Genomic DNA, 27,718 nt, shown 5'->3' with positions numbered 1-27,718 from the left:
CTCAGGGCAGTTTACACAGAGACATAATTAATAAATAAGATGGATTCCTGTCCCCAGAGGGCTCACAATCTAAAAGAAACATAAGGTAGACACCAGCAACAGTCACTGGAAGTACTGTGCTGGGGGTGGATAGGGCCAGTTACTCTCCCCCTGCTCAATAAAGAGAATCACCACGTTAAACGGTGCCTCCTTGCCAAGTTAGCAGGGGACTTATATATATATCCTGCCATTGTTCACAAATTGTATGCATTTTCAGATGATCATGTAAGGGGTTGTGTGTATTGCTGAATATGATGGTTTATTTCTCTGTTCAAAATAATTTATTATTATTATTATTAATATTATTATTATTATTATTATATTTTATTTACATTTATATCCCACTCTTCCTCCAAGGAGCCCAGAGCGGTGTACTACATACTTGAGTTTCTTTTCATAACAACCCTGGGAAGTAGGTTAGGCTGAGAGAGAAGTGACTGGCCCAGAGTCACCCAGCTAGCATCATGGCTGAATGGGGATTTGAACTCAGGTCTCCCCAGTCCTAGTCCAGCACTCTAACCACTACACCATGCTGGCTGGTTCCAGAATATCCTGTGTTTATTGATGGTCACTGGTTAACTCTTCTATGAATATATTGTACACTGAGTTAAAAACAGCTGGTTATTTGACATATAGTTGTTTAGGTATCCCCTAATTCAGTGGTTCCCAACCTCAGGTCCCTAGATATTGTTGAACTACAACTCCCATTATCCCAAGCCACAGTGACCTTGACCATTGTGGCTGTGGATGATGGGAATTGTAGTTCAATAACATCTGGGAACCTAAGGTTGGGAATCCTTGCCATAAGTAAAATGACCCACCTTGGTTCAGCATTAAAAGGCACACAGCATAATCTATTGGGTTAGATTTGTTGTATTGTATTTACCTGAATCCAAGACTAGGTTTATTTCCAAGTTCTTTGATGTTAGAAATTGGGGATTAACTTAAATTCAGAGTCCTCTTCCTTTTGGGTAAATACAGGTATAACCTATAATTAACCTGTGCTTTTAAGGGGGTTGTGTTTTATAGCTGCTTCCCTCACAAACACAAAGTAATCATATAGATTTAATTAAGAGTTTATTCAGAAACAACTCAATTTTCTCCTTTCCCTCCCTTTTCCTTTCTGAGTCAACCCCGCACATGCTACATAAACTTAACAAGACATACAAGATTATCGGATAAAATACAACACATCCCTCCTTTATAACAACCAGAATTGAATTAATTTTAAATTCAGTGAAAAGTCTTGAAGTCTTTTAGGTGGTCTCCTGTTTTGCACATTTCTAATTCTTGGGTTCTCTGGCACAGGAGCTGTTAGTGATTTTTTCCCCTTGTACCAAGGATTGTCCATCACTTTCATCAGCCTCATCTGTGAGGTCAAAACTGGAGGCAAGATCATAGTCCTCTCCAGTTCCTCTCTTGAGACCAGAATCCCTTCCCTCTTTCCTCATACTATGCATTCTGGAAAGTCTTGAACTGTTCCATTTCTTTCCATCATCCAATATGACAGAATTCCCACAGATTTTGATTATTTGTTTAGGTCCAGAATTGGTAGCATCCCTTTCTCACTTTATAAGTCAGGCATACTTTGGAGAGGAGAGCTGGTCTTGTGGTAGCAAGCATGACTTGTCCCCATAGCTAAGCAGGGTCTGCCCTGGTTGCATCTGATTGGGAGACTTGATGTGTGAGCACTGCAAGATATTCCCCTCAGGAGGAAGCCGCTCTGGGAAGAGCAGAAGTTTTCAAGTTCCCTCCCTGGCATCTCCAAGATAGGGCTGAGAGAGATTCCTGCCTGCAACCTTGGAGAAGCCGCTGCCAGTCTGTGAAGACAATACTGAGCTAGATAGACCAATGGTCTGACTCAGTATATGGCAGTTTCCTATGTTCCTATGAACAAAGTCCCCCAGCTGAAATGTTTGCTGGTTCGCAGCCCATTACATACAGTGCACATACAATTTGTATTCTTGTTGCTTCTCCCTTATCCGATCATGAATCTCTGCATTCTCAGAGTGAGATGGCATGGAAAGTCCTATCAGTTGTAGTCATTGGGTAAATTTGGTAGCTTTGTATCCTCTCAGCAGTTCAAAAGGTGATTTTCCTGCTGTGTAATGAGTAGTAGTTTGATAAGCAAATAGAGTTTCATGGATTGCCTCTCTCCAGGGAAGTTATTGCATAGTAGCCAGTTCTAAACTTTAATCTGTTAATTCCACTAAACCATTCCCTTGAGGATAGTACAAGGAAAGAGTCTTGTGTTTTATCCCATGGTTATGCAAATATTGCCCCATTTCAAATGAAGTAAGCTGTGTCCGATTGTCAGTCACTAGTTCTTTAGGAAGACCTTCCCTCGCAAAAACCGCATGAACTGCATATTTGCATGAACTGGGTCACCTTGTTTGTAATAATGTTGTTGGCAAATGAAACTTCTGGCCACCTGGAATAGTAATCCACCATCACTATAACAAATCTTTGTTTTGTGGGTTGTTTATTCAAAGGCCACATTATATCCAGAACAGGTTTTCCCCAGGGATTATTGGGATACTCTACTGGAGTCAAGAGTTGGTAAAAGTTTTCTGAGATTTGTCAGATACAGCACAAGTCATACAGTGCCTAATTACATTTCCAATGTGTTTGTCCATACCTGGCCACCAAAAACTTTCTCTGATTTACCTTTTAGTCAAGCTTGCGACCAGGGGCATTGCTACTTATTTAAAAAGATCAGTGACCTTAGCTCTCAGTCCCTGGTCCATCTACAGCACCCTCCAGTTTTTACAATTAAATGCAATCATACATATAACAATTTATTATGTGAATGATTGCAAAAATATGATTATATTCAAAAATAAAAGTTTTACATATTTTGACATTATGAAGTAAATAGTTATTATTATGTTTACACCCATTCTCCTCCCAAGCACACAATCATATAATAACTATTATTATAATATAATAGTTATTACTCAGTAATAATACACTTGATGCTTCAGGTTTCTCGCAAGTGACAGATCATTCTGAGCAAACTGCTCTGCATTTCCCTTTTTTTGCTGTGATGCTTCTTTTTTCTTTGTGGGGGTGGGGGTTTAAAAATGGCCTAATATCCATTACCTTTCAGAAGAAGAAAAATATTTTCATTATACCTTATGGGCAAATTTCTGGGCAAAAAAAGCCATGTAAAGTACACAGCAAGGTAGGCAAAATGCTAACCTTTTGCAATAAATTGGAGCTGCTAAAAAGGTGTATTAGAAAATTAGTAGAAGCAGAGTTACAATAGAGTTGTAACTAGTTATAATGGAGCTTTCTGTAGAATTATTTTCATGATTTTCCCTGTACAAATCAAACTGAATTGCACCGGGGAAAATCATAAAAATGAGTCATTCTGCAGAAATCTCCATTGTAACTACTACTACTACTAAGTCAAATTTTCTAATACGCCCTTTTAGCAGCTCCAGTTCATTGCAAAAAGTGAGTATTTTGTCTTCCTGGTGGGGTACTTTACATGACTTTTTTGCCTAGAAATTAGACTTTTTAAAATACTGTGAAGAAAGTGTTACCTTTTGAGAAGTATAGTTTGCCTAATTTGGGGCAAATAAGTATTTCACAGTTGTAGCTTTTTAAACACTTTGGATAGTTACTACATACTGTGCAGTTACAAGGCAAGTTTTAAAGAGACAGGTACTACATTTTCATAGCTTAACTCCAGTTCTCCCCAGCACACCCCCCCCAGACACACAGACCTTGATCACCAATAAAGTACTGATTGAAGTGCACATACACCATAATAAAACTCTCCAAGAAAACTTCATTACTCAGTGGTTGAAATCATATATACCCAAAAAAGATCATAAACAGAAGTGGCACATCAGCAATGGAGGTTTAATATAAAATTTCCAAAGAAGGGTTCAAATCACCAAAAAAAAGCACCACATCAGACAATTTAAAATAGGGTAAAAGCCAAGACAGTAGATAAACAACAGAGGAGGAGGGAAAAGGCTGCACACAAAATCTGAACTAATGGAGATATGAACATCTGAAGCTGTCTTATGGAGTCTAATCATCAGTCCATCAAGCACAGGACTTGGGCTGGCAGTAGCTCTGAGGCCCCAAGAGGCCTTTTCCATCCTTGCTCCCTAAGATCATTTTAACTGGTCTAACTGGAATCAACAGAAATGCCAAATTCATGTCAGCACACATCATTTTTCAATTAAGTAATGAAAGAACCTTGCTTAAAGGACACCAGAAACAACTTGCTACCACTTGAAATCTCTTAGAATTATCTGGTTATGTATCTCAAGCAAACTACATAGATGAGAACTTTACCTCCTAATAGATCTCAAATAATAACTAGCAAATATTCTATATACTATCTATGCTCTGTGATCTATGTTGCAGCAGAGTTCCTGAGACAGTGCTCCAAACAACCTTGTAAGATACCCCTGGGCAAAGCAGCCAAAACATTCATCGGACAATGCTGCCTAATGAAAATAAGAGACACAAGTTTTACTTTCAGAAGGAAGCCACACGTCTCAGACAGAGCTACTTAATGTAGATAATAACAGCCCTTTAATTGTATCAAAAACTCTCAAGGTTCACAGCCTAGGTGTGAGATGTCTAAACTATAATCTGTTGGATGAAGCAATGAGGAACAGACAACCTCCATGAATGCAATGCAGTGGAAGCCTGGAGGCACATGGATCTATAAAGCTGAAGGGACTTCAGTTTTATTTCTTTTTTACACTTCTATTCCAATCTTCCTTCAAGGATTCCAGAGCAGTGTACATGGTTATGTTTCTCCTTACAACCCCCCTGTAGGTTAGGTTAAGAGAAAAGTGACTGACCCGGAGTTACCCAGTAGGTTTCATGGTTGAATGAGAATTTGAACTCAGTCTACCTGGTTCTAGTACACTGCTCAGATGTTAATAAAACGGGAGGATATGGTGGTGGGTGGGAGAGCAGAGCATATCTAAATGGTGAAACAATGAGGGGGGGAGCATAGAAAAATTGTTCATTTACTTACAGTTTCTGCTTCTTTGCTGTGTTTATGGTGGCTGTGGCTGTCTCACAAACAGCCCCCACCCCAAGGGACAGGAGTAGGCTAACAGCCTGTAGTTACACATCAGTTCATTTGGTGAAGTAAGTATCATCCCATTTCTGACTACTAGAATATGTAAACCCATGCTTCACCTGATCATTTCTTGGGATGATGTTAAGACAAGCTTCTTGCTATTTACATTTGACAATTTAAACAATGAATTAACGTCTCCTGTATAATTATGAATAAAGTGGAAATGGCAATAAGCCTTTGTTGGCTTTTCAAAGAGAATTGCAGCAGTGATACTGAGATAAGCTTTGCTGCCTCATACAATTGGTTCGTTGTTTGAGCAACATGAACAGACCCTCGCAACACTGATGCAGGTGTCATTCATGGGCATGGCACCACCATAGTATCAGTCCTCAGCACCAGCTCATTGAGAAGGGCAGCTCACTTGCTATGTACATGTATGGTTGAAGATGTCCAAGTACCTTGTTTTTGCATGGCCATCCATTTAGTTATGTGAGGTTTAAGTTCAGTAAGCGTTTGGTCAGCACTGAGGGCTGTTTTCTGTTCAGAAGATGTGATCATTCCATGATAGATGAAGTTATTTGTGCAGTTTACTGCTCCTTCATCCTCGTCTTCTGGGATCTCCTCTTGGCCTGGAAGTGCAAGTCGAGATAGACAATATGCAGTTGTATTCTGAAGACTTCCACCTGGAAATAAAAATCCATAAGTTCCACCTGGAACTTCCACCTGGAAATAAAAATCCATAAGTCTGGTGATCCATTCAGCTGTTCTTGGGGTTGCTAGACTGAGTCCCTGAACAGTAAATGCAGACAAGGGTTTGTGGTCTGAACATAAAGTGAAATTTCTGCCCCATAAGTAAGTCCTGAAGTGCCTCACTATCCAGAATCATGCTGGAGCTTCCCCCCATCAGCGACAGAATAAATCTTTTCTGAAGCAGTAAGCACTCTGGAAGCAAAGACAACTGTAACTTTCCTGTCCCCTTTTTTGCTGGGTCAAGACAGCACCCAAACCAGATTCAGAAGCATCGGTGGTTACACTAGTGTGTCTGCTGGTGTCAAAAGAAGTGAGAGCAGGGCTTTCAGCAATGGCCGATTTGATAGTCTGAAAACTAGCCTTGCAGGATGCATCCCAGTTAAATGTGACATTCTTTTAAAAAAAAATGCAGTGGAGCAACGTTTGAGGCAAATTGTCTAACAAATTTAGAATAATACAGAGTCTTAAAAATGATTGAAGTGCATCCTTGTTGTGTGGCTCCGGTGCTTCCCAAATAGCTTTCAACAGGTCTGTTTTGGGATGTACACCACTCTGTTGTGTGTCCCAAGTATGTCACTGTGTGTGTGTGTGTGTGTGTGTGTGTGTATAAAATGACATTTCCCTGCAGAGAAACTAAGTTTTCTTAAGAGTTTGCTTCTGTCAGTTTAGCATCATGCTCCTCAGTGGTTTTTACCATACACTGAAATGTCATCCTAAAAGTAAGTGATGCCATCCATAGTCCCAAAAATTGTATGCATTGTTCTTTGAAATATCGAGGCTGCAGAGGCTAATCCAAAGCGTAGTCTTTTGTATTGAAAAGAATCCTCTGGGGTAATGTAGGCTGTGTATTTGCGAGAACTTTTGAACAGAGTAATTTGATGGCTGAAGACAAGTCCAAAATTGTCAGCACTGATATACAAGATATGGCTACAGCTGCAATCCTATTAACTGGGAGAGAACTACAATATACATGAGGCTGGAGGGCTTTTTGCAGCTGCTGCGGTCACTGGCACGGCTAAATGGACAAGCTGGTTTAAAACTGAAAAGTGGCCTTCCTGTTCAGTTGTGTGAGTGGCCACAGTAGAAACTTCCAAAAAAAAAAAAAAAAAGATCTGTCACTGCCTGCACAGTTTACTCTGGTTTATAGAGAGGCGATCTTACCCATGGACTTTGGAGTCGAAGTCCAAGGTCTCCACACCCCCTGGGGGCCCCCAAATTGTCTTTAGTCTGTCTTGGGTGGTGTGGTTTGTGCCCTCAAGAACCTATGTGTTTTTAAAAATGATACTTGCATTCAGGGGTGGAGTGGGGTGGGGGGCTGGCTCCAAAGGCCTCTAGGTCCAGGCTCCAAAATCACCTAGGTGCACCTCTGGGTGCATATACACAGCTTTGTGGGATTGTAGCCTAGGTAAGGTATATTTCAGATGCTCTTAACATTAATAGTTATTTTGCCTATGTCAGTTTGATTGGCTGACACAAAATGGCTCTTATTGGACAAGATGCTGGCAGTGCAGTCAAGTGCACACTTAAGGAGTAAGTCTTATTGCCTTCAGACCTCTGAGTAAATATGTTTAGAATGGCACTTTTAAGAGTACAGTATGTAGTATCTTTTCTAGTATGGCAAGTAAATGACCTACAGCTTGCTTAGGATGGTATTTTTTATCTAAATGATAAAATTGTTGTTTGTTTAATGTATTTTAAAAGCATGATGTTGTATCAGCATTGCAAGCATGTGTGCTGCTGCAAATATCTGGGGGTTGGGGATGAAGCTGCAAATCACCATGATCAGACCATTCTAATTTTCCTGAGAAACATCTCCAGATCATATGCTTGCCAACAAGTACTAAAGATATAAGTACTCACTGAAATGCTAATAATTACTTTTATGAAAATCTCTTTGCAAAGGATTATGTCTGAAGCATTTTCCTTAAATGTATGTTGCATAATTTTAGGGTGACTATGAAAACTTCACATTTTGTAACGTTGGGAAAGCAACAAAAAGTCTTAATCCAGTAGGTGGCAGTCTGCCCTATGGTGCAGGACATGCAGTTTGAAGTGGCCTTTTGACAATCCTACATAAGTTGTGAAAGCAAGTTCACTTGTTGGTGTTGTTTAAAAACTTCTGCTTTTGCAAGAATAGTTCTGTTACCTGACTTGCCATCTAATATGATAAATTTAACTCTGCCTATCTAAAATGCCTTATGCCATTTCAGCTATAATACACTTTTTTTTTTTTTTTTAGGAAATCTAGCACTTGCATACAGATAAGTGGGTTTGAAACAAGGGTATTAACTAGAATTTAGTAAGAAATCTGAATAATTATGGTTCAGTTCCCAAGGTGTGACGTTCCAGAGTCATACCGGGGCTTTTCTCCTTCCTCCCTCCCCCTGGTAAAGTTGTTCCCTAAGAACAGGGGAACTTGGAGAGCAATGTTCAATGTGGCATGAGAACTGGAACTGTTATTTGTACTTCATGTACAAATGTGCCTTAAGCATATTCAAGGGGCTCTTGGGCTGCCAGACAATAGCTACAAAGGGATGTCATTCAGTTTTAAATAGCTTTATACTGAACATGTAACATTCTTGTCTTTTATAAATGGACGAAAGTTATTTCCCCCCCGTTATCCTTTGAGATACCTATAGGTAAGTATGAATGTATTTACTGAAACAAAAAAAACCTTCCATTTGCTTCAGTTTTTCCCCTTTTGTGGATTTACAACCAACTTCCAGGGCACTCATTTTTCCTTGTTCCCCTTTAAATTAACACACACTGTAATTTGTTACAACATCATTACCAATGTGTGTCCAATTTAGCCTTACCTTTTTAAGTGCTGTGTTTGAGAAGACACATTTTCAGTACTTCTGTGAGTGACAATAATTATTTTTATTGTAATTATTATGTAATCAGCCAAAAATCCCCAATACTCTTGTTATTCATATTCTCTGCATTTTCTTATTTTTTTTCTTTCAGCTGTGAAACGTTTAATGAAAGAAGCTGCTGAACTGAAGGATCCAACAGATCATTATCATGCACAGCCCTTAGAAGTTAGTGTGCGCCTCTATACCAGCCTGCAAATAAATCCTCAAGTTTCAGCCCACGAAAACTTTTACATGTCTTTCTGCTTCCACATACATATGCCTAGTTATTTGTGACATCAGTGACATAATGAAGTTAGGTCAGCCGTGCAAATAAGTTATTATTTTCTTCTCTTACCTGTACATGTGAATTTAAAAAACAAAACCACTTTGGGTAGAAGAATTATCCTATCCAATTCCTTAGAAATCCCACATTAAAAACCCCAGGTTTTTAAAAAAGGAAAAGAAAAGTGGTGGTTTGGGGAGGAGATATTTAAAGAAAAATTACCATGATGAGAGGAGCAAAGAATTATATTTAAAAAATCATAGACACAGATTTCATTGCTCATTTCTTTTTACAGATTTTAACTGACCAAGGACAAAAACAAATATTCTTTTTGCCAAAATTCTTACTTGTTTACAACAAAAACTGTGCATGAATTTGCACAGTGAATATCCATATCTCCTTTTCTCCTTGATTGTTTTACCTGAACCAAAACTCAAGCGGAACTGCTTTTTACTACTGGGGCTCAGCCAAGAACTGCAAGTAATATGAGGTCTTTGAGCATTGATAAAATGCCTTTTGTACTCTGAGAGCCTTTCATACTCCTCAAATGAACTCATTCAATCTGTTTTGTAATTGGGCTTTATAACAATATGACATCACACACAAAAGGCTTCTGAGCCTCATGATGGGTACAAATGGGTGCCTACAGGGCTTTTGCAGGGGTGGGTGGGGACAAAAGCTGCAATCCCACAGTGCTTAGAAAACGTTTGTGAAGCTCCTAGGATGGTCTGCATGTTAGCACAATTCTTACTCAAAACATGGTTTGATCCTAAGCTAAAGCTTAAGAGAGAAAGGCAACCCCAATGAATAAGTAACTCAGACAAAAAGGATATATTTTGAATATTCACTCAACAGTCAACAACAAACATCCTTGTGTGAAGAAGTATGTGAACCCTTCATTCAATAATAGGTGGCACCTCCTTGAGGAGGAGTTACTGCAACTAAAAAAGCCCCAGTGGTATATCTGCTGGTAACCTCTAGGCTGGATTACTGCAATGTGCTCTATGTGGGGCTGCCTTTGTACATAGTCTAGAAACTGCAGTTGGTTCAGAACATGGCAGCCAGGTTGGTCTCTGGGTCATCTAGGAGAGACCATATCACTCTTGTGTTGAAGGAATTGCACTGGCTGCCGATAAGGTTCCGGGCAAAATACAAGGGGATGGTCATTACCTATAAAGCCATAAACAGCTTAGGCCCTGGGTATTTAAGAGAATGTCTTCTTCGCCATGAGCCCCACTGCTTGCTAAGATCATCTGGAGAGGTTCGCTTGCGGCTATTGCCAATACATCTAGCAACTATTTGGGAACAAGCCTTCTCCGTTGCAGCCTCTGGACTTTGGAATGTGCTTCCTGTTGAAATAAGCTCCTCCCCATCTCAGGCACTGAAGACACATTTATTCACCCAGGCTTTTAATTAGATTTATAGTTTTAAATAATTTTAATACTGGATTTTAATTGTTTTTAATCTTTTAAGTGATTTTAATTGTTAATTGGTTTAATGTTTTAAATGATTTTAATTGTAAACCAGCCAGAGACGCAAGTTTTGGGCGGTATAGAAATATTTTAAATAAATAAAATAAATGTTTCTTGTAACTGGTGATCAATCTCTCACATCAGCTTGGAGGAATCTTGGCCCATTCTTCCATACAAAACTTTGCCAGCTCTGTGACATTTGAGGGCTTCCTTGCATGAACAGCTCACCAGGTCTTGCCACAATATTTCAATAGGATTTAGGTTGGGACTTTGACTTGGCCACTCCAAAACACCGAATCTCTTCTTCCTCAGCCATTCTGTTGCAGACTTACTTGAACATTTAGGGTAGTTGTCATGCTGCGTGACTTGCTTCCGGCTCAACTTCAGCTCACAGACAGAATTTTCTGGTAGTAAATTTTGTGATTGTATCCAAAAAGTTCAATTTTTTATTCATCTGTCCAGAAAACATTATTCCAGAAGCCTTGTGGGTCATCCAGATGCCCTGAATAATCCAAAACAGGACATCCAGGGGAAAAAAATCAAACCTTTTTATTAAATTAAAACTTTCAGACACGATCACAGTGTTTGTGAAAACCAAATACTGTCTTCCAAAGTAAGAACCTCACTCTGACTGTCAAGCATGGTGGTGGAATCATCCTGTTTGGGGCTGCTTTGCTGCATCAGGACCTGGACAGCTTGCCATAACTGATGGAATCATGAATTCATATGCATATCAGAAAATTATAGAGGACAATGTCAGACCATCTGTCCATGAGTTGAGACTGAGCTGGAAGTGGATCATGTAGCAAGACAACAATTCTAAACATTCAAGTAAGTCTACCACAGAATGGCTGAGGAAAAAGAGATTTCATGTTTTGGAGTGGCCAAGTCAAAGTCCCAACCTAAACCCTATTGAAATGTTGTGGCAAGATCAGAAACAAGCTGTTCATGCAGGGCAGCCCTCAAATGTCACAAAGCTGAAAGAGTTTTGTATGGAAGCAGGGGCCAAGATTCCTCCAAGCCAATGTGAGAGACTGGTCACCAGTTAAAGGATATGTTTACTTGCAGTTTTTGCTGCTCAAGGAGGTGCCACCAGTTACTGAATACAGGGTTTACATACATTTTCACACATGGATGTTTGTTGTTGATTCTGTTGAGTGAATATTCAAATATAGCTTTTGCTGGAGTTACTTATTCATTGGGATTGCCTTTCTCTCTTATCAGGGTTTAGCTTAAAATTTAATCATGTTTTGAAAAGAATTGTGCAGTGCTAACATGCAGACCATCCTAGGACATTCACAAACATTTTCTCAGCACTGTATGCAGACCATCCTAGGACATTCACAAACATTTTCTCAGCACTGTATACCCACTTACCTGGGAATAAACCCTATTGAATTCAGTGTGGCTGGCTGAATCCAGGAGTGGAGGGGAGGTGCAACTGCTCCCTCTTTCCCCCCACTTCAAATGCCCATGATAACCATCTGCATTACTGAGAGCAACACTATAGTTGGCTCCATGTAATGCAGATAAAGAATCCACACCAGTGACTTTATGGGACACATGTTGCCCACCTTTCCTGAAAGACATCTAAAGAGTTGGGCTCTTCTTCAGGCTCTCTAGGGTAATAAAACTGGGATGAAGGTCTCTTGTTAAAAGCATGGTATTTGTAAACCCATTGTCTATTAGATGTTTATTGTCAGAAGGAAATTGGAATCGGTGCACATGTAATGCTTGTTCCAGTCCTTTTCACTATAGCTAAGGCATTGGAAGCAAGCTTTAAGATCATGGATTTCTGCATGCCTATCCATCATAGCCTCTCTCATTTATTGGTCACATTTATATACTGCCCTATATAAAATCTTAGGGTTGTTTACAATTTAAATAAAGAGCAAGCAGCAAGTAAAACCTAAAAATCATATAAAATATTAAAATTGCCATAAATAAAATTAAAATTTTTAACACATCATAAACTAAAAGCCTAATAAAACAGGTGTGTTTTTCAAAAGTCATTTAAACACAATCAGAAATGGGGAGATTCTGATGTCATTTGGGAGTGTGTTTCAGAACCCCAGTGCAACCCTAGAGAAGACACAATTTTGGGTCACCACCAAGCGAGTCAGTGGCAACCGCAGCCAGACCTCCCCCAATCTTCTTAATAGGCAATGGGATTCTTGAAGAAGGCAGCACTCTCTTAAATGCCGACGTTGGCCATTTTAATGAATAGTGATGTTATCCAAGGTTCTGAAACCAGCTCAAACCATGTTTTCAAATCAGGGTTAATGCTAATTGCGAACCCTGGTTAGCATTTCTCATTTTTAAGGCCAGTGGCAGGAAAATTGTGCTGGAGAGAGTAAGGGAATATATGCTCTGTGGTTAAGGAATTGTGAGAACCAGCCCCTAGTGAAAACCTTGTGGGGGAAATAGCAAATAAATAAATAATACTTTTTATGCCTTTATATGAATAGTTTATATTGCTGCCATGCCTACCATTTATTGTGCTGTAGAAAGTCTAGTATTGCTTCAGTTTTACATTTTACCAATTACTATTACTATTATGAATATATATATCGCTTTCTATGCATAAGTGATTTATATAGAGTAATAAATCAATACGGTAGCTCTCTATCCTCAAAGGGCTCACAATCAGGGGCGTAGCAAGGTTGGAGTGGGCCCAGAGATGAGATTTTAAAATGCCCCCCCCTCAAAGTCCAGGGCCTGTACACACCCCAGGCTCCCAAGGATTTAAGTCTGATATTTCAAAATAAGTATGCTGCCTAGAAATACAATTCACTGAATACACACATGCACACTTCACAATATATAGTGATATACATTGAATACTATACATTTGTGCTACTTTTAATGCTTAGAACACACTAGAAACACTAATTATTAAAATGGGCCCCTCGCTGCAGATCAGCAAAGGAGACTTTCAACCATGCAGTATGTGCCTATGTATGTTTTCTCAGAATTCTGAACAAATTCAGTAAAGTTTGATTCCAGGTGATTTGTCACATGAGGCATTTAAAGCCCTTTAACACACATCTCCTCTGGAATGGAGGTGCTACATTCACATGTTGGCCAGATTTATCCTGAAGTCCCTGCGAGTTATTGGGGAGCAGTTCACACACAAGAAAAATAAAATAAAAGCACAACACATGCTTCACAGTTCTCACTCAGACCTTCTGGGTTGCAAAACAACTTGAACATAAGTGCATTTATAAATGAATGAATAAGTAAATAATATAATATAATTATAATTAATTTGTTCCAGAAGTTTTTGTAATTTTCAGCCATGAAACAAGCCACTTATAGGACTTTTTAGATAATTTTTTTTTAAAGCCAGCAAATTTTCCAATCTGTTTTAAATTAAACTAGCTGACCGCGCACAGAGCATCTGTGCTCTTTTGGGCCTCTTCCACCCCACAACTTCTGCCTTAGTCTCCACTTCTGGGCCCAGCCGCCTCTCCTCTCCACCCCCACTTCTGCCCCCCCTTTCTTTCCCCCCTCCTGGGCCGTGCCTCCGTGGCTGGGCTGGGCCCCCCACTGCCTATGGCCTCTGCGGCCGGGCTCACCGCCGCCTCTGGCCTCCGCGGCTGGGCCCGCCACTGCCATGGCAACCAATCCTCCTGGGTGCGCCTCAGCCAATCAGGCGCGTCCGCCACCCAGCCAATCAACTGTGCGCCGGGACGTACATTCTAAGGCACACCCAGGAGAATTAAATATATAGATATTCAGAGACTTCTCAGTCTCCCCCCCACATCAAAGCCCTATGGCAAGCAGATCCCTATATTTCCAGGGGAGGGGGTTAACCACAAAAAGGAATTCACATTCTACCTGGCAAAGGCTGGCCTGGCTGGCCTGGGCAGAGGGTCTGCTGAGAGAACTGTGGTGGCCACTCTGCCTGCCTCTTTCCTTGCTTGCTTGAGTCCTGCCAGCCTACTCGAGTACAGGCTTCAGCAAGGCCTACACAGAGGCCTCTCTGGAAGCCCCGCCCACCTGCGGATCAGCTGAGAGGTGTGGAGAGAAGTATCTCTAGCAGCATGTTGGCTGCTTAGATTGCAGGCCAGGAGGACAAGCAGGAGAGAGGGAGAACAGGGCAAGTGGCTGAGGGGCCTTGGGGCTGGGCAGGGGGCAATGGGGAGTCATGTGAAGTGTCTCAGGGGGCCCCTCCAGGCAGTGGGGCCCCCAGACAACTGTCTCCCCTTGCCTAATCCTAATTCCGCCCATGCTTACAATCTAAAATAAGGTGGACACGAGCAATAACCACTAGAGAATTCTGTGCTGAGCCTAAATAGAGTTATAACACTTATGGTGAAGTCAGATTACCCGTTCAAACATTTGTTTAAACACATGCTGAGTGCCTACTCTGGATGCATACTTTATTCTCATCATGACAAATCTCTGTAACCGTTGCTGCAGTTATGTGAGAAACATGTCATCTGATTGCCACCTTAATTTGTGTTGTGCATAAGGATTGGCTCTTGATATGCAGTGTATTTTGTATCTTTGTTCTGTTTTAGGACAACCTTTTTGAGTGGCATTTCACTGTCAGGGGTCCTCCAGATTCAGATTTTGATGGAGGAGTTTATCATGGACGAATCGTACTACCGCCAGAGTATCCCATGAAACCACCAAGCATTATTCTTTTAACAGTAAGAATATTTAGCAACCATCTTTTAAGTATGACCACTTGGTTAGGTTGCCATTAAAAGGGTCGCCTAAAATAATTTGTAAAATAATACCTAAGAAAATGAAGAATTGGGTTTTTGTTTGTGTGTTTATATCCATGCATATTAGGCTAACTGGAGTTTCATTATCAGTGTATGCAAGAAGTATAGGAAGTGCCTAAAGATGAGGGGGAAAGAATGGTACTTTATTCAGTGCTGAAGCCTGGCGGGGCATGCTGCTAATTAATAATAAAAATTACTTTAATGTTAAGGAGTTTGGAGATTAGCAACAGCAGTACATGCTCAGCACATTCAGAATCTTTTCTATTACTTTTTTTGAGAGATTTTTTTAAAAAGATGTAACTATTAAACTATGAGTGATGCTTAGTTCTTTTAAGATGGGATTGCACCAGTGATTTTGTTGTTCAGCTTAGTGTATGACATGTTTCTGACATTTGTAGCATTTTTTCATTGTGTAGATCAAGAATGCTAAATATATCAAAAATATAGTACAAATTTCCTTTTTGGAGGGAATTTGTGCATGATTGTGTTCAGATGCCAGGAACAAATCTGGATGTTAGTCTAGGTCTGAATGTATTCTAGTATTTTTGGTTAACAAATTATTTTGGAGGAGTCTCTTGATGTGGCATGGGACAATCCATAGGACTTCATTTCTGCTGGTTATGCAGTGTGTGGATTCAGTGCTGGAAATGTGATCTTCCAATTCTGTAGTACCAACAAATAAAACACACTAAGGAAGGAGCCTTGTAAAATTTCACTGTTCTGGAAGAACAGCCAATCACACACCAGGGCCCATTTGTGCCAGCGACTATCTATCTATATCTTCTATCTTCTATCTATATTTATTTCACTAAGATGGTCCATGCGTGGATGAAGGGGAATGCATCATGGAAATTTTGCGAGAGCCGCGGAACTCTCGCAAGGAACTCTCATGGAGAGGCAGGGGGAGAAGCAAACTGGCCCAGAAGATTGAGGGGTGGGTGGCGAGGTGGCGAGTGAGATGGAGGCAGGGGGGAAAGCAAGCGAGAGGTGGAGGGAGACCCAAGGGAGAGCAAACTGGTCCAGAAGGTTGCCGAGCAGGTGATGAGGGGGCGGCGGTAAGCGGAGCCGCACCTGGAAGAGAAGGAAAGTGCTGCTGGGCTGGTGGGCGGAGACGGAAAGGTGAGAGCAGGTGGGCGGCAGAGCTGTGCCACTGAGAGGAGCCTGGCTGGGTGGGCGGCAGAGCCGTGCTGCACCCAGTGGGGAAGGAAAGTGCTCCCGGTGGGTGGGGAGGGAAAGGTGAGAAGAGGGGAAGGAAAGTGCGGCGACAAACTAGTGGTGCAGATGCTATGCGCCGGGTCTGTTAGTTAGTGTATATTAACTGTTGACTGCACACAAGGTATTATTAAATTGTAAAGTATTGCCAAAGAAGCTGCTTACACTAGGTGACATCCAGACTAGCACTGTGCTGGGTTCCAGATTAAAACTGCACTGTCACATAAGCGGAGGGAGGGAGCAGTTTTTTATTATCTCCCCTTCCCTCTGAAGCCTACTGCACATCACAAAAATATGGCCCTGAAGATCTTGCAATCCTCAGTACATATTTTTGTGATACACAGTGGGATTCAAAGGTAAGCGAGATTATTTAAAATTGCCCTTTCCCCCTCTCTTGCAGTAACACAGCTTTAGTCTGGAACTCAACATTGTTCCACCAGCACAGTGCTAGTCTGAATGTCAGCCACAAAAAAAGAGAATTCTGTTTACAGGTCCTTGCTTTCTGATAATACTTTGGCTTTTGAAAATGCAGTTTGTTTTTTGTAAAAAAAACCAAAACAAAAAAACCACAACTAACCTAAAACTATTATGTTTTCCTTCGCTTTATTCCATGTGTCAATTTCAGGCCAATGGCAGGTTTGAAGTAGGAAAGAAAATTTGCTTAAGCATCTCAGGACATCATCCTGAAACATGGCAACCATCATGGAGCAGTAAGTGCCAGCTGTTATTCCATAGTGTGCTAGTGGCAAAGAAGCCATAGATTGTAGAGATGTGCATGTTGATGGCGGGAGGGGGGCCTTTAAGGGCAGGGCTGGGTGCATTTCCCCCCCACGTGCATTTCCCCCGCCGGCACACGAGTCCTTAAGTGTACCTCCCTGCCGCCCCCTGCTGCCGTTTACTAGATGTACCTGGAAGTAGGAATGGCGACTACGTGACGTGCGTGCGCACATGAGTGATCGCAGTCACTGTTCCTACTTCCGGGTACATCCGATAAATGGCGGCATGGGGCAGCAGGGAGGTATGCTGCCTCCCTGACGGGCTCTTAAGGACTCACCTCCCAGTGGGGGAAATGCGGGATAAGTGCACCCACCCGCACCCTTAAAGCCACCCCCCCGGCCATCAAACCTTTGAGCTGGTGGGGTTCAAACCAGTTTGGAGGCCCATAAAAGGGCCTCCAAACCACTTCGTGCACATCCCTAATAGACTTCTGTGTTACACTTGAGAGCAGATTTCTTACTGTAATTCTTGAGTTCCATTTGTACTTCTCTTCAACAGATGTTGGTCATTTTTGCATTTCTTTGGATTTTTAAAAATTGCCTTGTCCTATACATTTGCGTTAACTCTGCACTTTCGTGGAAGCTCTTGCCCTTGAATTTATTTAGTAGCCTGTATATTTCTTTCCCCCCAATTATAGTAAGAACTGCATTGCTCGCCATTATTGGATTTATGCCAACAAAAGGAGAGGGAGCCATAGGATCGCTAGACTACACGCCTGAGGAACGACGAGCACTTGCTAAGAAGTAAGAGGCTTTGTTTGTTTTTAATAACTTGTTATATTGAATCTTAATGCAGAATAATTTCCTTCATTGCTCTTGTAATAATATTAACTAAATACATTTTCAGGCCTATGATTTGAAGATTGTTATTTTATTTATTATTTATTAAAAGATGTAATATACCTCCCAATCCATAGACTTAGGATGATGTACAAACAAGAACAACACCTGAGATTTAAAAATAATAAAATAAAGGGCAAATGCCTGGCAGAAAAGAAATGTCTTCAGTAAGGTTTTAAAGGCTGAAAGGGAGGTTATTGGTTTAGTATAAGTGATAGGTTTTCAGCACTACAACTTTCTATTGATATCTGCTAGAGAGAGGTAGTTTTGCTTCAAAACAGTTTCAAGAGACCTGGATTTTTTAATTGAATATTCATGAGTTTCCTTCCCATTCTGGAACCTATTAAACATTCTGAAAGTACTGGTTTTGCTGCCAAGCTTAAAGTTAAACTCTCATTGTTGCACCACAGAACCTAAGAAGGTGTATGGCAAAGCTTACTATCAGATGCCTCAGGACTCAAAATAGGTCATGTCTTCTATCTATTCCATGCAGTGACAGGGCCTCAAGTTTAATTTCTGGTGAAATTTGGTGGCTTCTGCTTTGTCATCTTCATTAATTTTCTGGAACATCTTACCTAAGGTAATTCAAAGGGGCAGGAAGGACAACCTTTGGCATGACTAGCCAATGCATCAATTAATCTATCATGAAGAAATGTTTCCATTTCTAGTTATGTTTCCATTAGTAAACTAATGGAAATATAACTAGTTAATTAGTAAACTAGTTATGTTTCTATTAGTAAAATGTCCAGCCATCCGGTCATGATGAGGAACAATCTGGATTGAGATCCATTCAGATCCATAAGAATGGGTACTGCGCCTATGCAGGACCCTTGCGGTAGAATGCCGCAGCTCGTTGTGGCGACCAAGCTCTGCCTCCATGCCCACAGCGTGCTATTTAAAGGCAGACCAGCACCATGTTCCTCAGTTCTTTTTTGGCTGCCATTGCATTTGGACCTTGGTCTGTCGCTTCTTGTTGGATAAAGTTCTTCAATACTTTCTTCATGAGTTCATCTATTTTTAAAAGGATTTAAAAAAAAAATATTTAAGGCGGTTATTTGGGTTTTTGACTTGGATTTGGCTTCCGGACTATGTTGGCGTTATTTGACCTTAGGAATGGAATTGGACAATGCTTTTCGATTATCGTTATGGCTGAGGAAAAATTGAGTTTTAAGAGGTGCAAGAGCTGTAATGCTAAGCTCCCCTCTAAGGACCTCCATGATTTATGCCTCATCTGCCTTGGTGAGGAGCACATTTCCTCTTGCAAAATATGTCTGTCTTTTTCTAAGCAGATGCACAAGAATCAGGCTCTGAGACTTTGCGCTGCCATATATGATATATGAAGTCCCTCAACTTCCAGAGAGCCCTGGAAGAGCCCATATATGAAGTCCCTCAACTTCCAGAGAGCCCTGCCCATTGACATCAGTGTCAAGATCACCATTGAAGTCTTGACATCGAACCCGTAAAAGCTATCGACATCGACTTTGGCATCTACAGCTTTCAGGAGCCCCTAAGCTGCCTTTGGGTGTGGATTTGAATTCCAGACACTCAAAAGTCCGAGACCAAGTGGGCGGTGTTGGAAGCTGTGCCACCGACACCAAAACCGAAGAAGTCTAAAACCATAGACTTAACCAAAGACAGAACGTTGGAGCTACAACAGCTAATGTCAGACCATGTACGGGCCTTGAAGTCGACAGTCACCCTCAGTACCGGCCACTCGACATCAACATCTTCAACACTGAAAAAGATGCTGGAACCATAAGAGCCTCTCTATGCCAACCGCCCTTCAACACCGATGTGGTTGATGTCGAGGGCTTGATCTCTGTCTCCAGCTCCAACACTGATTCATTCCTCAGCTTCTTTGACACCTCCTGATCGATGTTGAGAAGCACTGTCAACACCGAAGACACCTGCCCCATTGTTTCCAATTGCAGTGTCAACACTTCATACACCAGTGTTGTCGGCATCGAGGTGGGTCCCCCCACCATTGTCAGATGCCGATGCTGACATTTGACGCTGATGAAGAAGATTCTGATAGAGGTGCCTGTTTGGATCCGTTGATGGCATGCACATTACTGTTGATTCTAGACTCGTCCTCCAGCACACCTTCTACAACCACATTCAAAGGGTTTCTCTTAAACAAGTACTGATGAAGCACAGTTGCACGCGGCTACACCAGCAGGGTCTGCTACTATTAATTCAGTTGGCCCATCATCTTAGACCCTATCTGCTGCCCAACTGGAAGGTCCTTCTGCTTGGCACTCCTGCAGTTTCTCGCACACTTTGCTGCGGGATCAGCACTCACTATGGCTGCTGTGGCGGCCTCCTCTCCTGGCTTTCCATATCACTTTCAGGAAGGGAGACCTTGGAGATCATTTCCATCAAAGTCCTACCATCCTCTTCTTCTTTGGCACAAGTTCATACAGTGAACACCCAAGCAAGTGGAGATGCTCCTGCTTGGCCAACTTGCTTTGTTACACAAAAATTTCTGTAGCAACTCAGACCCCTATTTTACCACCTGTGCCTCTGGTGTCGATGGCAACACAGACAACCCCACTGCCACCAAAACCTCCATGCTTGGCTTTGGGGACTCAAATGCTCTCTACACCACCTGTAAAGTCTACTATTGAGACTCGAAACACATATTCCACACTCCCCAGCTGGATCACTATCGAATCATCATGGCTCATCCGACTTTGATTCAGACCCAGAAGACCCGGACAATTTGACGGATCCACCTACTGATGTGCCTCTTTCTACCTATGTCTCCCCTAACGAAGAAATGAAAGCCTACCATAAACATGTTAGGGAAATGGCAGAAGTTCTGGGTTTAGACCGGAAATCTGACCTAGCCACCATAGACAATCCCATCTACAACTTTATGGTGAAGTCTCAGTCATCTCAGCCTGTTGCTCTGCCTTCTCAGTTATCTCCAGGGCAGCAATATGTGCTTGGGAAGTCATCCATATATCGGCCCCAACCTTGAAACACTTTGAGAGTTTATATCGCATCCAAGAGAAAGACAATACCTACCTGCTAAAGCACCCTGCTCCCAATTCCCTGGTCATTGACTGTGCCACCTCAACGAAATCCAGATGGCATCATACCACTCCTGCAAAGAGAGGAGAAAGTTGAATCGGCTCGAAGGACCTGGGTTCGGCCCAGTCTAAAACTTCAACGCCCCCTGCTAAGGCCCCTAAGTCTTTGAAGAGGCCGGGCAACAAAATGGCGTCTCTGACTGGCCCTGCCAAAAAGAAGCAGTGAGCCCTATCAGAATCGACTCCTTCGCCGGGATCAGCTCAGGACATCAAGATTCCCTCGACATCGAAAGTACATCCATCCGGGATGCCATCGGGACCTCCGATACCGGAGCCAATGCTTCACTCGATATTGATGGTTTTACAACATCTAACCACTTTGACATTGAGCGAGCTGATACCAACCACTTCAACACTGAGACCGATACCAACGCTCGATACCAATGACATCGATATCAATGGATTCACTACATTCAACCTCGAAAGAATTAGCAACTTCGGCTTCGACGTCAGCATTGAAGGAGACATTAAGGATTACTTTGACGGAACTACAGATGGTTTCCACGTCGACAGTGATGCCATTGACGTTCTAGATACTGAAGACTAGGGATCTAGTGCCTGCACCAACCCCTATTCGTTCACCATCAACATCGAAGGAGGATATCCAGTTGTCTACTCTGAACACACCAACAAACATCACCACGGTAACCCCTAGGTTCCGTGCACCTATGACCTTTACAATGGAGGATGTTGACGTGGAGGCACCGCCTCTAGATCCCCTTCTGAAGATGTTGGACTCAACTACAAATACACCTTCTACATTCCAGGGATTTCCACATTCCGAGGAAGACGCTGCTGGGGCAGCTCCGCAGATGCTCACGGCTGCTCAGCTCAATGCACCTACTCCTTGGCATACATGCAGCTTCAGTCAACATGTTTCCCTGTCACAGGAAACGGCTTTACCGAGTACGGCTTCGCCTGGTGCAGCATATGACTTCCATGAGGACCGTGCATGGCGGAGAAGACTGCCGTCAACATCAGAGCCATCTGTTCCTCCGGCTTCTCCCGATTTATTTTTTTTAACCAATATGAGCACTCAGACACGAACCCATACTGCCTTGGTGTCTACTCAGACTTTTTTGAATCCTTTCACATCAACAGGGGCACAAACAGATCCTCTGCCCGCTCCTTCGCCCCCACCGGCGGTATCTCCGAAAGCACCAATGCACCATACACATTCTGATCCTGATTCTGAAGACAGCCACCATGGCTTGTCAGATTTTGAGTCTGATACTGAGATGGTGGAGTTGGATCCTTTGCCAGATGTGGCTACTCCTTCCCACGTTTCACCAACAGAAGAATTAAAAGCTTACCATTCCCACGTGAAATGGATGGCGATTGCACTGTGTCTGGATCTTACCTCACAACTCAAGACTATAGACAATCCAGTGCAGTGGTCTCAGTCAGCACAACTGATCGCACTTCCTCTATTGCCCATCATTTCCAATGCAGCACATTGCACATGGCAGATACCCCATACATCTACACTGACTTGGAAAAGGCTCGAGAGGCTGTATCGCGTACAAGAACAGGATAATACTTACCTGTTTAAGCACCCGGTCCTGAACTCCTTAGTTATCGACTGTGCTACCTCCTCCAAATCTGGACGGCAGCAAACCACCCCTGTGGACAGAGAAGGCAGGAAACTTGATGTGATGGGCAGGAAATTATATTCCACGTCTTGTCTATCGGTTAAAATGACCAACTATTCGGCCTGCATGGCCAAGTATAGCTATTGTATATGGGAAACTTTAGAGAAAGACTTTGATACATTGTCTCAGGAGGAACTGAAACATTGCTTCTGTAAAACGTTGCAGCAAGCTGGTGACCTTACCTGTCAGCAATTAAGCATGGCAAAACACTTGGCAGAATTGGAATCACGATCCATTACGACAGCTATCACCCTTCGTCGTCATGCCTGGTTGCGGTCAGCAGCCCTGCAACAAGATATGAAAGATAAAATAGAGGGACTCTCCTTTGAAGGAAAAGGACTGTTTTCAGAGGAGACTGATGCCACCGTGGAAAAAATGAAGAAATCTAAATTTATTACCAAGACCTTTTCGTCTGTTACCTCACAGGCAACATCCTACGGGAATAAGCAGCGTTCCTATTATCGACTCCCGTCTACATACAAACAACAGGACCAGAGAGACTTCCGTAAGTCTTACCAACCCTTCAGTAAACGGACAACTAAACAGAAGGGCAGAATTCCCTCTGGCCAACGCAATAAACAGGTGGATGGAAACAAACAGCGCCTTTGAAGCACAGAAACAGCCCATCGCAGCTACCTTGGACTTCCCATTGTCTTCCCTCCCAGAATGCCAGAGAGGATTTAGTTCTGGCCTACAACATCTCACAGCTGGCCCCACTAGCCACCAACTCCATCAGGTTGGCAAGTCATGTGAAAGCATGGCGGAACATAACATCAGATCGGTGGGTCTTGAAGATTGTGACTTCCGGTTACTCAATAGAGTTCAAGACCTGGCCATCTTTCAGGGCCATACGCTTCACAACAGCGATGCCGGCCTTACTTCAGGAAGTTCAAGTACTTCTTCACAAAAGGGCAATAGTGCCAGTGCGATGGGCAAATCAACAGGAGGGATTCTACTCCCGTTACTTCCAGATACCAAAGAAGGATGATGGGATTCGACCAATTATGGACTTAAGACATCTAAACAAGTTCATCCATGTGAAGAAGTATCGAATGACAATGTTACAGGACATCCTACCTCTTCTCTATCATGAGAGGTGGCTTGTGACGTTTGACTTAAAGGATGCTTACTTTCACATAGGAATCCGGCCCTCCTTTCAGAAGTATCTGCGATTCACTGTGGGGACCTCACTTTACCAGTACCAAGTTCTGCTGTTCGGACTGCGCACAGCCCCCTGTGTGTTTACCAAGTGCATGGCAGTGGTGGTCGCCCATTTAAGAACAAAGGGGCTGAAGCTGTACCTTTTTCTGGACGACTGGCTGCTGTCTTCAACAAACAAAGAAGAGTTACTTTCGTAGATAAAGTACATGTTACACCTTCTCCAAGACCTGGGAATACAGGTCAACTGGAAGAAGTCCAACCTGACACCAGTAAGGTACCAACCATATCGTTCATAGGAGCTGTGCTCAGTGCCACAGAAGGGAGGGCTTTTCTCCCAGAAGATGGTTATTGGACCATTGCATCGCTGGTTCAAGAGTTTCAGGCCACTTCATCTCAAACAGCATGGCACATACAACAACTGTTAGGTCTGATGGCTTCTTGCAGGTCAACTGTGTGGTACACACTCTTGAAAATGAGGAAACTGCAGCTGTGGTTCCTGTCCTCCTTCAATCTGCTCCGGGACAGCCCCACAAAGCCTCTACTGGTGCCAACACCGATCCTTCGATCGCTGTCCTGGCGGACACGGACCTCCAACCTACTCAGAGGAGTGCCATTTCAACCACAACCCCCATTGGTTTAGGTCACGATGGATGCCTCTCTACAAGGTTGGGGTGGTCATTGAAGTACTGCCGCAATTCAGGGGCTCTGGACACGCAGTAAACACCAACTTCACATAAATTTTCTGGAGTTGTTAGCGGTTTTTCAAGCCATGAAGGCCTTCCTTCCTATGTTACGAGGCCGAGTGGTTCAGTTACAGTTGGACAACACCATTGCTATCGCTTACCTGAACAGGCAGGGGGGCACTGTCTCCAGATCGCTCTGTGCACTGCGCATTCAGATCTGGCATTGGTGCATCAAGAACAGTATAACGCTGGTAGCAATGCACATCAAGGGGTCAGACAATGTCCTAGCGGATGGCCTCAGCTGCTCGTTCACAATGGACTGACACGAGTGGGAACTGAACGACCATTACCTCCAAAGAATCTTTGACCTCTGGGGTCATCCTCAGATAGACTTGTTAGCTACGACACAGAATACGAAGTGCAGACTGTTCTGCTCCAGAACAGGACACAATCCACATTCACTGGGGGATGCTTTCCAACTGGACTGGTCACTCCATCATACGTACATGTTCCCCCTCTTGCCGCTTGTGAGCAGAGTAATCTCTCGACTCTTGAACGAACTGCCCAGACCTACTGATTCAAGGGGGCGGCCGGGTGTTACATCCTGAGATTCTCACACTACAACTGACAGCATGGCGGATCAACTGCTAAAAAAGATCCTGCTGAACGAACGTAAACCATCTACAAGGCGAAACTATGCCAGCAAGTGGAAGAGATTCACATCTTACGCTAAGACTCATGGATTCCGTCCCAAACAGGCCACTGTATGGGAGGTCTTGCTCTACATGACGAGCCTGAAGACACCACAGTTGTCTAATGTATTCATACTGGTGCACCTGGCGGCTCTCTCTTCTTGACATCCTGGCTGGGATGGTAGCACACTGTTCTCCCATCCCTCCTGTAAGAGTTTCTTGAGGGAACTTACGAATCTCTGCCCTCCTATACGCAAACCTGTGGAACCATAGAGCATTTCTCTGGTCCTCCCCGCTCTAACAGAACCACCATTCAAGCCAACGAGCTCTGCAACACTTTGACATGTCTCCTTGAAAGCTGCCTTTTTAGTGGCTATCACCACTGCTTGCAGGGTGAGTGAACTGACTGCCCTCCGTATGGACGTGCCATATGCTCGGTTTTACCCGGACAAGGTCCTCCTACGTCCGGACATCACCTTTGTGCCTAAGGTAGTTTCAGATTTCCATGTCAACCAGGACATAGTTCTGCCCACCTTCTTCAGATCTCCCTCCAGGCCTTTGGAGAAGGCTCTCCATTCATTGGATGTCCGCAGGGCACTACTGTATTATCTCTCCAGGACAAAAGCATTCTGGAAGACGAAAAAGCTCTTGGTGTCATATAAGGGCTCTACTATGGGACAAGCGCTATCCAGACGTCTGTCTCATTGGCTGGTGGAGACCATTCACCTGGCCTACTCAGTACAGAAAGTACGGGCCTCAAAATCTATTAAGCCACATTCCACTAGGGTGTGTGGTGCTTCCTCAGCTTTCCTGTCTGGGGTTTCCTTCCCTGATATTTGTAAGGCTGCTACCTGGTCTTCAGAAGAACCATTCCTAAAACACTACTCTATTGACCTGCGCTCAGCGGCAGAGGCGAACTTTGGGAGAGGTGTTCTAAAAAGGGTGTTACAATAATCCACTGCTCCCTCCTCCTTTTGGAGCTAACTAAACACCCATTCTAATGGATTCAACGGATCCTGTACCAGATAAACAGGTTGCTCACCTGTAACTGATGATTTGGTAGAGATCTGTTGATATCCATTAGACCCTCCCGAACCTCCCCTCTGCAGTGGACCGTGGGTCTATCCAGTAGAACTTACCATCTATACGACTTCTTCGGCGGTCTCCAAGGAACTGAGCTGCCTGCACTTCCTCCCACCTTAAATAGCCACATGGCCACGTGGGGTGGGGCGCAGGCGCCAAAAAGGAGCTATGAAACTTGACACCGAGAGACTTCCGCGCAGGCTCAGAACCCATTCTAATGGATATCAACAGATCTCTACCAGATCATCAGTTACAGGTGAGCAACCTGTTTTTCTTGCTGATCATATTAAATTCACCTATTAACTTCTACTGCCTTCTAGGTCTCAAGATTTCTATTGTGAAGGGTGTGGATCACTTATGAAGGAAGCCCTCTTACCATTATCATCTGGAAGTGCCTCAAGCCAGGCTGACAAAGAGGCCAAGGAACTTGCCAGGCAAATTAGTTTCAAGGTAGAGTGACCTTTTGCTATTTTATTTCTCCTGGGTAATTTGGTTAGTAGGCTCATAGCTAGTAGCTTCATGGAAGAGAGGTCTGTCAACAACTACCTTCTGAAGGCTATAGGCCAGCTCCAGCCTCAGAGGCAGGATGCCTCTGGATACCAGTTGCAGGGGAGTAACAGCAGGAAAGAGGGCATGCCTTCAGCTCTTGCCTGTGGGCTTCCCAGCGGCATCTGGTGGTCTGCTGTGTGAAACAGGATGCTGGACTAGATAAGCCTTGGGCTTGATCAAGCAGGGCTGTTCTTATGTTCGTATAAGCTGACTGGTGTAGCTAGCCAGGTCACAGGTCTCTTGGGGAAAGGAACAGAGGCTGAGGAAGAAAAGCTATTTATGCTCTTGACTAATTGAGGCAGATTGGACAAACTCTGTTCATTGCTTGATAAGGACAAAGCACTGCCTTGTCCTTATCAAGGACACTTCCACTTTGTCAAGGGCACCTCCATTTTGTTTGACATAATAATATTTTCATATTTTTCTTTAAAGTTCAGATGCTGCTCAGGGATGTATTTTTGTGATGCCACAGTGGGTTTCAGAGGGAAGGAGAGATAGTCAAAAACCACCCCTTCCCCTGCTTGTGCAACAACACAGCCTTAGTTTGTAAGTCAGCACTGTTACACCAGCTCAGTGCTAGTCGGGATGCCAGCCATTGCTCTAAAGTTGTAACTGACATTTTGCTCAAAATTCCGAGAGGGTCGGGGTGTGTGCGTGTGCACGCATGCAGATCTTTAAATCATCACAGTGCAAAAATATCCAGATATTACCCTGTTAGCCTAACCCTGAGCTGAGAAGTGGGGATTTTTTTAGTTCTGTCTCTTCTGGTACATACATTTGG

At 43.1% G+C, this 27,718-nt stretch overlaps 1 protein-coding gene across 1 annotated transcript in view; it reads left to right on the top strand.

Moving 5' to 3' along the window:
* Positions 1–27,718, top strand: part of UBE2J1 (ubiquitin conjugating enzyme E2 J1) — a 38,132-nt gene that overhangs the window by 4,451 nt on the left and 5,963 nt on the right. Inside the window, exons 2-6 of the mRNA XM_053287372.1 lie at positions 8,816–8,889; positions 14,985–15,116; positions 17,032–17,116; positions 17,821–17,926; positions 26,709–26,838. Of these exons, the coding sequence (XP_053143347.1) occupies positions 8,816–8,889; positions 14,985–15,116; positions 17,032–17,116; positions 17,821–17,926; positions 26,709–26,838 (527 nt within the window). The remainder of the gene's footprint in view (positions 1–8,815; positions 8,890–14,984; positions 15,117–17,031; positions 17,117–17,820; positions 17,927–26,708; positions 26,839–27,718) is intronic.

Source organism: Hemicordylus capensis, chromosome 1 (genome assembly GCF_027244095.1).
Source record: "Hemicordylus capensis ecotype Gifberg chromosome 1, rHemCap1.1.pri, whole genome shotgun sequence".
In the NCBI taxonomy this organism is placed as follows: Eukaryota; Metazoa; Chordata; class Lepidosauria; order Squamata; family Cordylidae; genus Hemicordylus; species Hemicordylus capensis.
The sequence above is the reverse complement of the archived record's forward strand: the minus strand, read 5'-3'. Positions and strand labels throughout refer to the sequence as shown.